This window comes from Pygoscelis adeliae, unplaced genomic scaffold (genome assembly GCF_000699105.1).
Source record: "Pygoscelis adeliae isolate BGI_AS28 unplaced genomic scaffold, ASM69910v1 Scaffold14, whole genome shotgun sequence".
NCBI lineage: Eukaryota > Metazoa > Chordata > Aves > Sphenisciformes > Spheniscidae > Pygoscelis > Pygoscelis adeliae.
In genome coordinates, this window is record NW_008825109.1 from 7,755,905 (window position 1) to 7,770,130 (window position 14,226).

The window sequence follows — 14,226 nt, forward strand, 5'->3', positions numbered from 1 at the left end:
CCGTTCGCGTGGCCTGGGGCTAGTCGGAGGGAGCGGGGCTCGGGCTCGGGCGGCCCTCGCCGGGTGGTGCCAGCGCTGTCCCTCTGGCGCTCCCCTTCCCCGCGGGCGATGGACGTGTCGAGGGACTTCTTCGGTAAGCTGCGCGCCCTAGCCCTCACGCTGGAGAAGGAGGCGAGGCAGCTCGAGCGGGCCCTACGCAGAGAGGACACGGGTAAGCGCAGGCCTTGCCTCGTCTCCTTCCCGGGGCGGCCGAATCCGCCGGGGCCTCTCCCGCTCCTGGGGCCGCAGCCCTGCTCCGGAGCTCCTGCCGGCGTGTCCGTCCCACCCCCAGGCGGCAAGACCCCGAGTCCGGAAGGTGATCTGGAGAGTTGCTCCCGATGACTCGTGGTGATGGGTGTCACGCCTGGACGCTGGGGCTGACGGCTCTGCTGGGATAGCCCTGGGGGAGGGCGGGGGCGGTTGTTTATCGGGAGTCCTCGATTTGGGTTCCCGCCTGCCGCTGTGCCCCTATGCTCCTCTAGGCATGCGGAGACGGGCCTGGGAGTAGCTCGGCAGGGTATGATTTGGGCTCCCCCTCTTATCATTGTCTCTCTGAGCGCTTTTGTGAGTGCGTAGGTGAGCTTTTATTACGGGGAAAAACGGGATGAACAGGGAATCACATTCTTGCTTTTACTCTTCTCATGGATTGAGACAGGAAAACGTATTTGCAGGGCTTGTTCTCTCTGCACAGATAGCTCAAGCTTCTAATTGGATTTATTGCTGTGCTATGTCTTGTCGCATAGCAGGTGTCCTCTTTTACACTATTTGCATTAACCTTGATTTCCAGTGAAAGAAGTAATGTCTGCTGCATGTGTAAGTGAACAATATTAACATCTGCCCACATGCGTATAAGGCGGAAGAATTCAGCTTTTTGTTGATGTACGTTTTTCAGTGCTGTCTATATCGCTTTTTTCAATTTTTATTATTATTTCAAGTTCAAGCTCTTTAAGGATAAAAATTCAGCATAAATAATCCTTGATAGCCCAGGGACCTACCTATTGTACCAACATCTGCCATACATTAATCTTTACAGTATTAGCTGCAACAGTAAAATGGAAGCCTGTGCAGTTTCTCTGTGTAGCTTAATATACTGTGCAAATTGCAGTCTCGTGCTGTGCAAGGTACCTGATGTGAACTAGTTTCTCTTTGATTTTCTCTATCTTGATTCTCTTTCTCAAACATGCGACTCCGACATCTCTAATACAGATTACGTTCTGATGTAGAATGTACTTGCATGCTAAAATACTAATACTCCTTTTTTCTTCCCAAACCTTCTTATGTGAACATGCATATCAAAGTCTATGAAGATGAATCTCCAGTAAGAGTCTTACATGACCTCCATTGTGAAATCAGGACTCTGAAGGTAACGTCTTAACTCACTTCCTTCTTGAAAAATTGGAGAGGGGGGGGGGGGGGGGGGTGTCCATAAACTTATGGTTCTATTTTGATCATTAAGCCACAATACAATTTTGTTAGTCACCAGTTCTGACCCTTATTTTCATTCATTTACCTCTAAGTCTTCAAAGTGGCTGTGGATGTTGGGGTAGTGCCCAAAAACTTGTGGGTGACTCAAAGTAGATTTAGCGGTGTTTATTAGTTTGCAATCACTGTTGTCGCTTGGATCAGCAGGGGACAAAGGTAACAGAGAGGTTGTAGCTGTGCCAAGGCGTAGGTATAGGGGAGAAGGATTCAGGAGCAGCAGCTCCCTACAGAAGAGTTGTATGCTTGTTTGTGTTCAATGACCAGCACTTAAAATAAAGACAATCTTCACAGAAGTTTTTTCAGGTACAGATAAGACCTAAATTTGCTGCTAATCCTCATCTGAATTGAAGTTCAATACTTATTCCCAAAACACTTCATGTGTAAACAACTATCATGTGGTGATTTGTAAACCAATATTTCTACATTTCTCTCCCCCCCCCTTCACCCCCAAAGGAAGATGTTAATGCCAGTCTTGGTAAGAGTTGCTCTGAAAAACAAGCAATTAATGACTTTATGAAGGCAAGTGAAATATTGATGCAAAGAAATGCAGCAGATCTTGGAAAAATAAGAGAGCTGTTCCAGAAATATGGCTACAAACCACATGTTAAAGACTCTACAGGTAATATTTCTTGGCAATGCAGTATGTGAAGACAAATGTAACTTTCTAAAATGTTTCTCTTTAGTTATGTGTATATTTCTATTAATTAAGAGATCAAGTACATCTATGTTATTTGCTTTATAATAATATCCAGAGGGTAAAAGATTCTGTTGTGATTGGTGCCATAAGAATAAACCAAAATACAAAAAACTTAGAGTTAGATCTCCTGGCATGCTTTTAAGTTAGCGTGTGGAGTTTCTTTCTCCAGTAATAGTTGCATTCAGAAAACATGTTAGCAAACATGTTTTCATAACCCAGAGAATTATGCTGCTTCAGCTTCTCATGCATGGGAAACTATTGTAGATGCATCTAAATTAGTTCATATTCATCTGTGATGATTCCATTAACTTAAATCACCATAGAGAAAAATCTTAAAATAATGTGCTCCATAGCACAAATGGGACAAGAGAAGCACATATGGGGATCAGGTGACACTGGCAATCTATGAAGCAGTACTAGCTTGATCATTGGGGGGGGGGGGGACGACGACATCCTTAATCCAGTCAGAAAGCACACACGCACCTGTGTGAAAAATCCAGATATACCAAACGAGTTTAAAATACTACAACTGTCAGTACTACACATACCCCTTTCGGTATCGAGGGCCCCATCAACCTTCAAGAAGCCTTTGGCAGGGTATGCCTGAACTTTCCCCCAAGCGTTATCCAGTCATTACACAAAACAAAATTGTGGTTGTGGACCATGTTGACCTCCGAGTTCAGCTACTACAGCTGTTTTACAAAGATACAGCAGAAGGCTCCAATTTTATAGTACCTTCCTTGCTGTCCTCTCTCTGCCTTTAAAGAAGACTCCAAACAGAGCTACAAGGTTAATTTAATTTTTAAGATTTATTTTTAAGCTAAGTGTATCTGCATATGTAATACTAATACACATAAAAAGGTAATGCCTCTGCTATATTATTTTAAATAGCTTCCCCCCCCCCCCCCACCCCTGTTTTTTAGATTCCCCCCCCCCCCCCCCACCGCTTCTTACATCATGCAGAAATTCACAAATATTTTGGGGTGTTTCAGTTTATCTAACTACGGAAATGTACAAATTACATGTTTGCTTATGTCTGCAATGGACCCTTCTTGTTATCTAAAAAGCTACCCTCTCTCATGACTTTTGAGTTGCTGCTTCATAACCTTTCCTCAATACTGTTTTTCTGAAGAATGAGCATTCTAGTACTGTGTGCAGCCTTTGCTCTTTCCCCAAAAACATTTTCAGTTCTAGACAAATTTTGTTTTCATTGTCATTTATGTTGTACATTTTTAATGAATTTCCATTCTTGCACTGAAATAAAAACAAATAAATATATTTAAGGTTAGCACTTCCTGCCTGCTCCATGCAGGGAGATGAATTCTATTAAAAATACTGTTGTGTAAAAATCTTTCCATTTCATTTTTCCTAGAAATAATATTTGCCAATAGAGTGAAATTCAGTAACTGTGTGACCTATATTATAAATATAGCTTAGCCTGATATGAGCTTTTGATATCTGTTGTAGCTTCAGGTTCAGTGCTTTAAAATGAAAGAAGGAATCTATTTTTTACAATAATAAATAAAAAATTTTGAGCTGGGGGGGAAGTACCAATTCATTTTATAAATTCTTAAAACAAACTTCTGACGTAATTTTTTGTAATTGTTATTACTTTTCTCAAACAGAAGAGGAGGAAGAAGTTAACAGTGATTCGAAGGTGTCTGTCCAGAATAAATCTGATGCAGAAAAAGCAGACAATGTACCTCATCTTCCTGCTTGTACTGAGAAGCCACTGGTGCCCAAAGACCCACTGCGTAACCCCCAGCTTTCTGATTTTGGTCTTTCACAATATGCTTTCTCCAGGCCTTGGAGTGCAGTGAAAGGACAACACGCAACAAATGCATATCGAGAAAATTCAAAGGACAGGACTCCACTAAAAACACAGACGCCCCGTATTTTGCCCAAAACACCAAAATGTATGCTAAAGATGGACGATTATGAGTGTGTAACACCAAAACTTGAACATTTTGGCATTAGTGAGCATACCATGTGTATGAATGAAGATTATACGATGTCACTTATTCGTAAAACTGCTCAGACAAGCAAGAAGTGAGTAAATTACTTAAGTTCACATTGTTTCTCTACTGAATTTTCTGTAGTTTCTTCTTGCTGTACTAATTTCTTGCTGCTATGGCCCTTCTCTTTTTCTTCAAGCAGGTGATATGTTATTATCTACCAGCTGGTTAGTCCTGTGTTTTTATTCAACTCTCTACACGTCTTTTCATGTACCCTTTGCAGTGCCAAACGCTGCCTTGAAACACATCTCTGATAGACTCCTTCCCTTGACTGCACCATGATAAGAACCTTCCATACACAATCTATTTACGAAGGGAAAATGCACAGTAAATCTGTGATCTTTTGCTTTCCTTAACCTTGGATTTGGATTTGAGGACATGTTGTCTGCAGTAGATATTACATAACCAATTTAAAGGTTTCAAAAGTCTCAGGAATATAGATAGACCCGTAAAAAAAACTTCTAAAGCATTCAGTAAAATGCCTCATTGTAGAAACAGAGCATTATCTCTTACGTTATCCAGCCTGACCTTACAAACTGTTAGCTCTTTTTGCTCCAGTCTTCTGTTGAAAAGACCTCTTCAGATTTTCACTGTTCTAATTAAAATTGAATTTGCAGCAATGAGGTGCAGAACACCTTAGCAGTAGAAGTAGAAGTATTTTTCTATACTTCTAAGGTAATGTAAAGGTAGTTAGATCGTGTTTTTATAGTTAGTATTAGCAATGCATTCAATTTTAAAAGCTGACAGTATTTAAAAGAAACTCACTGTTCTGCAGCTAAATATTTGGTATTTAGAGAAATTATTCAAAAAACAAGAACCGTATTGAAGCAAGTTGTGGAAATAATAATTCAACTTTTTTTCTTTTTTTTTTTAATCCCTGATATTTGCAATATAGGCATAGGTGTGAAGTTCTTCAGAACTATGCCAACTTAAGTGACTTTGTCCCCAAACATCCAATTTACTGCAATAGTTAAATTTGGAGTGTTTTTTTTAATTTTAAGATTACGGGGGGGGTGCGGGGGAAGGGAGAGTGAAAAGATACATTTTTCTTTTAAAATAGTTTTGGGATCTCTCCTTTTAAATAGTTATGTGAATACTATAATGTCTATAAAGCTTTATAGTATTGGAATTGTAATAACAGGAAAACTGTTACTGAATCCTGAAAGATATTAATTCAAAAATCATTCCCTCTCAAATAATATTTTGAAAATAGTTTCAGCTTATCACACAATTTAAGTTCTATTGATATCTATAACTTTTTGTGGTTTTGTACTACTTTTCCTATTTAATGAGAACTGTTTTAAATGTGGTCTTCACCTTTAATTATGGCTGTAATTTATAAATCTACATCCACGAATGTAGATTCTATTTCTGTGGCTTCTAGTGAAATGATTAGACGGTCCAGTAGTGATATTTATATATAATAATAAACAAAAAAAATCGCACTGGCAGTCTTCCATACCCATAATGAGAATATGAAAATTCTGTTGAGAATTAGTTACAGCATCATTGCTCTTTAACACATCATCGCTATTAATGACCAAAACAGACGGACACACTCTAATTGTGACTAAAGTTAAAGCTGCGTATGGATTCAGAATTAGTGGCATATGTGAGAGGTCATGACACTAAGTCATTAGAGTTAAAATGTTGTTTAACTGTCTTTTAGCTTATCTGTTTTGTTTATTTTGCAATGTGAAGTTAGGGTTAGCTTGCGGTTTGATCAGAAAGGTTGAAACAATTAAACAGCTTGTTGCCTCCAAAAAGCACTCATCTCACGTCTTGGTGAGAAGGATCAGCATGTTAAATGGGCAGAACACTAAGCCAACAAATTTAAAAAAAAAAAAAAAAAAAGATTTCCTCCCCCCAACACTGGATAATGTCCAGAATCTCTTCCCCGAGGATCAGATAAGCAAAAAAATTAGTACCAATGAGCTAGCTTTATACCTGTAGTTTCCAGATACAAAGACAGGTAATAATTCTGACTTACTTGGAGACAGCCCTGCCCTTTCTCATCCTTTGCTTGTGCCAGCCAGGTCTTGTACCTAGCTGAAATCTGTCTAGCAGCTGTGCATTGTGTGAAAACCACTTTAAAAATTAATCTCAAAGTTCTTAAAAAATATTTAGTAGACCTCAACTCCTCCAACTGTGTTTTTCAGGTTTTCAGTTTTGAAGCAGGTGAAAAGAACAATATACTTCAGTGCACCTACTACAAAACTGAAACCAAAAGTAATTATGAAAGAAAAGAAGGGGAAAAAAAAGGAAAGTGTCTGAACAAAAGTGGTTTTTGTTATACTTGTTCTTCTCCATTGTAAAAACTAAAAATCATATGGTTTCAGGTATCTATAATACTTCCAAGGTAAAACTGACTTAAAAAATTACTTTTTTTTTTTAACTCAAAATTTGAGATGTGTTCATCTAAGTAAAATATACTGCCTCAAGTGGATTCTTTTTTTAAGCTTAGGCTTTGTATATCTGGTTCTCATAGTTAAGATAACTTTTTAAACATTTAAAATAACTTTCTTATAGACACACTTTTGTGCAGAGTTTCGATAAGCGGCTTCTTTTTGTCCGGTATTGTCTCTTAACTGCCTACACCCTTCTTCCACTAGAGTATCTTGGATATGAAAAAAGAATTTTAAAAATTTCAGTGTCTAGTTTTGTGGAATTGATATTAAATGGCTTTTCACTCTGAAGTTAGCTAGCAATTAGCATAAGTAATCTTATTCAAACTTAAAAATTGAATTAGAAATCTTCTAGTGTTCACAATAATGTTAGTAGGTTAAGAGCCAAAAAGATTTCCTCTTGTTTAGAATTTTGTAGGCAACAGGCAATTCAAAATAAAATAGACTGTACGCCTAACACAAATTGATCATCTGGGACAAAGAAAATTGATCCTACCCTGGACATGTTTGTGTTTGTTTGTTTGGGGGGGGGGGGGGGGGGGGTTGTTTGGGTGTTTTTTTTTTTTAATGCCTTGGATTGAAATCTCAGTGTATTTGATAATTTGTGGATGGACTGAACATTTGCATGCTACAAATTGCTGTAGTAGAATCCTAGATGAAAAATCTGTGAAAAAATCATCTTTGAGGAAATGAATTTTTGACTTGCATGTTGATGTACAAATACTAGAAAAGTGATCAGGTTGACAGTATTCCTTTAACTGTGATTTCTTCATATTACTTGAGAGCTAATTGAGGGTTTTGGTTTTCAGGTTGGTTAAAAAAGATGATCATGAAGTGAGTGTACGAGAAAAGACATCCAGGGAAATCATGGTTACTCCTGGGCTAAAACCAAAAGTGACAGAGAATGGTAAGTTAAAAATATGTGAAATATTTATTTATTTATAAATGCATTTTTTGCATAATACATGTGTAAATGCATTGTAAACACACAGTAAACTTTTAAACTGTGTTTCTGGTTAAATATAGTTAATTCAGGCCCACTCGTATGAGTATTAATGTCTAGCAAATGAAATGTTGGGGGCTTCTATGGGAAAGTTTCTCACTTCAGTATAAATCTCTGCTCGTTCTTCTACTCATATCCATCTAGAATTATGCAGAGGGATCCATCATTTTGTAACTGCAACTTATCCTTATTTGAAATAAAAATACTGTTTTGCCAACTTAGCCTTTTTTTTTTTTTTTTTTTTTTCCCTGAGAGTACCCATTAGATCTGTTTAAAGATAGGAAAGAAATTGCTTTGGAAGAGGCTAACAAGACAGTAACTTAGATCTTTCAAGAGTAGTGCTAAAACTTCTTTGAGAGATGTAATATGTTCTCTTGAAAATGTGTGAAGATCTTGGGACAAACATAGTGACAATTGAATATATGGGAAGCTAAAGCAATGTTGATTTAAGTTGGGCTTTTTCAGTTATATTCAGTAGTGGGACTAGATTTTTTTTTTTGCATTTGCTTTTATGGAATTCTGTAATTTGGATGCTTTGTCATACTAAAAATATCAGCTAAAATGATACAGGTGTTTTAGAATATGCAAATATATTAAAAACTAATAGACTTAGAAAACTAAACTGGGGCACTGGAACTGATAATATTTATGTGTGTGTGTTTTTATTTTTATCCTGTGCGCCCCCCCGCTTAATTTCAGCAGCTGAGTGGATGGCTTCTCCTATGATACTTGTGTTCTGTACTCCTGATGTGAAAAACCCTTCCAGAACAAATAGTACAGTATTATCAAGGTCACCAGAGACAAATGAACTGCCTCTTCCCAGTCATACAGGAACACCACAGTTTCCAGATTTTGAAACAAGATGGCTAAAAACAGAAGCTAAGGTAGTAAATAGCAATTATGTACATTTTCACACACTTTTTACCATAAGCAATTTTTCAAATGTCACTTTGTGATTCTTTTCCAATACTACTTTTTCTTATGTCATTGTAGAAGATCTTTCTAATGGTAATTTTGTAAGAACATCTATTAAATACTTTACCTAAGATAAGTAAATTAACTGAAGGCATTTAATACCTCTTTTGCAGCAGGTAAAGCAGGGGGAAAAGATTGAGTTGGTGACTAAGAATGATGCAGCAGATAAACAATACGTAGAAGATAGCATTCCTTTTGCTGTGAGCTCTGATGAGTATCTTAAACGTTTTGGAGACCCTTCTCCTCCCAAAATAAAACACTATGACCAGTTACTCAATACTCCTCCACCTCCAGAAATAACAAGGATACCAGATGATGTTCTACAGGTTAGCTAATATACTTTTTTTTTCCCTCTAAATAGTTTTAATATCAAAATAGTAAAATTAAAAGGGCTTAGTTCTATCAAATTTTGTTCTTTAAAAAGAAAGAGTTCTCTGCTACTTATTAAAAATGTATAAACTGTAATCTGTTTTGAGTTCTTAGATAATTCTTGTCATTACCTTTTAATGTTTCCTGTAGATTCTGTCCAAGTATAATCATAAAGTAGACTCTTCTAAAGCCAAGGAAAGGGAGACCAAGGCAGGAAATACTACAAGATATGAAAGTGATTTCACTGATTACTGCAACAAAGAGAACAGGTATGATTTAAATTTTACAAATTTGGTTAAGTAATTTAATTTGGAGGATCTACGAAGGTGCTTTAATGCATTTAGAAATTCATGCAGCTGCTTGCTCTTCAGCTACCAAAATAGCTCTTGTTGCTGTAACTAAATAACTATTCTTTGGATAGTATCTGACTGCCTTTATTGCAAAGAACAAATATTAGAATTGATTGTGTGTTTGAATCCTCCAACTTTAAAAAAAATAAATGAAGGTAGAGTTTTGCTGTTTTATCAGTAGGTATATTTTGCTCCGTGGCAATCAAAGCACCAGTGAATGCTTTCTTCTGAGTAAATTTAGGCAATAAAACTAAGGAATTGGAGAAAACTACAAGTGTCACGACTGATTTCACAGTTGTTTTGGCAAAGACAAAGTTCTTTGAAATGCAAAGCCACCTTAGGAACAGTATGTGAGATCAAATTAGTCTACAATAAGTATGAGTAATCTTTGAACAATGGAATAATAGCTTTAAAAAGAACTTGATCGTTTTGAATAGAAAGAAGTTTTTGTGACAACCTGATCAAGTGTAGATATTTCTGATTCAATGCAATGTATATTATACTTGTTGATTATCTGTTAAACTTTGGGTCAGTACAAACTACTTAGGTAAGAGGTGCAAGGAACATGTATGGAGTCAAATAATAATCACAACAACCCAGAATGAGACTGATAAAAGTAGGAATCTTAATATACTTGGAGTTGGAATCCATTTGAGTAGTCAAATAGAGCAAAGCTCTTACTTTAGCTGACCTTTCTTTTTTTCTTGTCAAGTTAGTTAAAAAAAAAGTTTTCAATGTTTGTCTCTTCTGCTAATTCAAAATATGATTGAGATAATAAGTTCGTGAACTCTTCTGGATATATTTGCAGAGGATTTTTCAAGCCAAACATCTGAAACCAAGCTGAAGACCACGTTGAGACTTTCACATTCATGGATCTTATCACTGAATCACAGGAAGCTCAAAAAGCAAAAGAAAATACTGGTGGGAGGAAAGACCCATACAAAGGAAAAGCTTTTTTAATGGAGAAAGGTTGATGTGGATAAACTTGTTTGAACTAACAACTTGTGCTTAATTTTTTATTGAAATTATTGGCAAAACTTATTGAGGGTTTTTAAATATGTATATATGCTTCAAAGAGGACTGGGGTCATGTACGAGGTAGTTGTTTCCCCTGATTCTCATGTTTATTGTGTATGCTTGCGTTTGCAGTAGGCCGTAGAGAAGCGTAGTTAGGTTGCAGTAAAGGGAAAGTCCAGTATGTTGCCCCAGAAAATGGATATGTCTGGCTGTTCTGGTGACACTGTACATCAAGTAAAGGTGCCTCTTTCCTGCTATTCCAGGATAAGCGTACATCAAATTAGCTGGAGAAGCTGATTTTCTCCTAGTTCTGCCCTGAGCACACTGTCATTTTTCTGTGCTAGCTTCTGTTCAAAAATACATATGTATTATTATGTGTCAGTCTTTGAGCTTGATCAACACTTCTGAATACTAAATAAATCTGTCTCAGATGTTTGGTGGCTGCTTGGAAAACTAATAATCTGCTGCTGTAAAAGCACTTACTTGTTCTACCCAACTCCTTCAGAGAGTGAAGGCCAGACCTGCTTCCAGCATCTTCACAGACTAAAACCACTCAATGGGCTGGATGCGGGTCATGGAATTTCATGGTCTTAAAAAGGTACAAAGTATGCTGCTGCAGAGCAAGAGTCTTTCAGCCAGACAGATTTACCAGCGCTAAGCAGGAGGGGTTTCACAGCCTGCATTCTCCCTCCACAGCACTTCATGGCTGCTTTCTAGCCCTGAAGCAAGCCAGATATCCTGAAAGACTCCATTCAACATGACATGGGACGAGCAGCACTACTGTCCTGGACCTTGCTGTATTCCCCCCGCCCCCTTCAACTAGTGAAATTCCCCAAAGGGCTTATAAATGTCTTTTCCTTAAACTTGAGAACAACTCTCCGCTCTGCTGTCCTTTCCTCCATTAGGGAACTGTAGAGTTGTACCTAACAGTGCTGGGGTTCTCACTGTAAGCCACTTGCGTCACTTTCTTGCCTATTGACAATGTTTTCTGCTATATTTCATAGCTATTTCATTAACTAATATGAAAGGGATTCAATTAATATTTTGAGATACAAATTATCTTCCGGATGACAATTGAAATCTTAAACTGTTCTCGTGTACTCAATCTATTATGACATGATGCTGGCATGAGACGCTGTGGAATCTAGAAATGAAGTTTTACTGGTTAGTTTTGTTTTTCTTGCTTATGATTGTCATGGTTTAACCTCAGCCGGCAGCTAAGCACCACACAGCCGCTCGCTCACTCCCCCAGAGTGGGATGGGGGAGAGAATCGGAAGGGTAAAAGTGAGAAAATTTGTGGGTTGAGATAAAGACAGTTTAATAGGTAAAGCAAAAGCAGCGCACGCAAGCAAAGCAAAACAAGGAATTCATTCACTGCTTCCCATGTGCAGGCAGGTGTTCAGCCATCTCCAGGAAAGCAGGGCTCCATCACACATAATGGTTACTTGGGAAGACAAACACCATCACTCCAAACGTCCCCCCCTTCCTTCTTCTTCCCCCAGCTTTATATACTGAGCATGACGTCACATGGTATGGAATATCCCTTTGGCCAGTTTGGGTCAGCTGTCCTGGCTGTGCCCCCTCCCAGCTTCTTGTGCACCCCCAGCCTTCTCAGTCGGTAGAGCATGGGAAGCTGAAAAGTCCTTGACTAGTGTAAACACTACCTAGCAACAACTAAAACATCAGTGTGTTATCAACATTGTTCTCACCCTAAATCCAAAACACAGCACTGTACCAGCTACTGGGAAGGAAATTAACTCTATCCCTGCCGAAACCAGGACAATGATATTACCCTAACACAAGCAATCTTGCTGTTTGTACTTATTTTCTTTATAGAAGGACCATTGCTCTGAGGTGGATATAATCGGAGCAGCAAAACAAAAACTAGTTTTAGTTTGTTGTGCTTTACCTTTGAAAACCTAGGTTTCAGTAAGGCCTAAGCTGTAGTTTGAGTATCGGGGGTGGGGAAGGGAAAAGTTGGCAGAAGTGAAAGCATAAGCAGTGTTGGAAACTGATCTGTGTTCAAAATAAGCTGGGGAGGGAAAGCTTTGTGTTTTGTTTTGTCTTTTTTCTTCCTTCCCAGATCAGTGTTCTCACGCAGGTGGCTGTGTGGCCATCTGATACACTGCACAAGTTCAAATACTGGAACAACCAAGGATGTAGCCACGGGGCTGGAGGAGGGTAAAACTCCACTTAAGCCAGTATCGCTGCTGAATGAAAGGCTCCTCCCGCTGTGCACGAAAGAAATATAATGTGTCAGAGTGGGAATAACGCAAAAGAACTTAAAAGTTACATGTTGGTTCGTTGTGGGGTGAATCTGATAACAGCATTGGCCTGTCAGAAAGTGCAGTTTGGATAAACAGCAGATAAATAAGTAGCAAATGCTGTAGTTCTGTAAGGACCAGTCCTCACCTGAAAACAGGCAAAATTGACTCAGAGTGCGGTTCTGTGTTGTGCTTAATTCAGTTTAATTGGGGGCTGCTTCCACTAGAGGCTGTTTCACCAATTCTCTTGCACAGAATCCAGGGGTTGTGCAGTTTTACGATGGATTCCTTCCATTTGCCAAGCCACTGAAAAGCTAATAAATTTTGTTTTCTCTTCTAGTTTGTCCTCCCCAACAGTAATCTCAAACTCAGCTTCTGCCTGTGTGAGCGCTAGATCAGAGGTAAGGGGAGGGTGAGAATGGGATCACATCTTCTAACAGCAGCCTGCAGTCAGAAAAGATTGAACCCAGCACAAAACTGCACTTCAGTATTTAGGCACATCTGGGAAGCAACCAAAAAAGCATAGCCTTTAGTTTTCCTTCACTTGCTGTGGTTCTTAATCTTTTTTCATTTTTTTAAGTATATCAAATGTGTCAGCTAACAGAAGCTTCTCTCCATCATCCCATTTGTTGTCAAAGGAGTGTCTCGATTGTTCTGCCTAGGAAGCTCCTTAAGGCGGTCAGTGCTTTCTTACCTTGGGAATCTTTTGCCTGAGGTTAAATACAAATACAGATCTTGCAGTGAAATGAAACTTCCCAGATGGTTGTCAAATGGATAAATGACAAGCATCATTTTTAGTGCCTCCCGTTGTGCTTTTTATTGATGTTTTTATAAATCACTGGAGTCCAGGCTTCCTTGGTTATTTAAAACATCATGGATGCTTTAAATTTTCTGAAAGATGTGATATTTGCTTTGTTCCCTGTTGTCATTATTCAGATGTCCCAGTACTTGTGGCGGTAGCATGTGCTCCAGCAACAGATGTAGCTGATGTCAGAGCTGCCTTGTATTTTGGGAGTGCCTTGTTTCCCCATGGGACAGTAATACAGAGATTGTGGCATTTATAAGGAGCAATGACAACATCCAGTGGCTGCACTGTGGAATCACAGGTACATTAGTCCACAGGAATACAACTTTCTACCAGGAAGACTTCAGTCAATGCTGGCTGTATTATCTATCAACTTAAATGTGAAACCTCATGCTGTTCTTATGGTAATATCCACTTTTACAAAGGGGCAGTTTGACATCATGGTAGGGAGCTGACCAGGCCCGTCAATTTCTTCGATCTTGTCTTGTCTAATTCAAGTTGAAGAGTTTTAAAAAAAAAAAAAAAAAAAGCACAAGAAATGGTCCATGGAAGAAGATGCTCTGCTACACGGGCATTTCTCCTGGGGAGAGACCAAGCAAAGGATAGTTTGCAGAATACCCAGCAGGAAGGTGTTCAGATACTTTCATAATTTTTGGCATACTGCATTCCTGGCTTAAAGCCCTGCGGTTACGCTCCCTAATGATTGCTTACGCAATTGTTGTAAACCAATCCAAGGCCTTACTGCACAGTCCCGCCTTTCCCTCAGCTGCAGGTCCCACACCCTCGATGGTGTCACTGCAGGTGT

At 38.7% G+C, this 14,226-nt stretch overlaps 1 protein-coding gene across 1 annotated transcript; it reads left to right on the top strand.

Annotated features, from left to right (window-relative positions):
* Window positions 1-108: 108 nt before the first annotated feature.
* On the top strand, window positions 109-12,604 carry SKA3 (spindle and kinetochore associated complex subunit 3). The gene is made up of 9 exons (XM_009327884.1): window positions 109-211; window positions 1,338-1,402; window positions 1,975-2,140; window positions 3,844-4,267; window positions 7,448-7,545; window positions 8,341-8,528; window positions 8,739-8,942; window positions 9,136-9,254; window positions 12,436-12,604. The coding sequence occupies exons 1-9, from the start codon at window positions 109-111 to the stop codon at window positions 12,602-12,604; spliced, it is 1,536 nt and encodes a 511-aa protein (XP_009326159.1).
* Window positions 12,605-14,226: the final 1,622 nt, after the last annotated feature.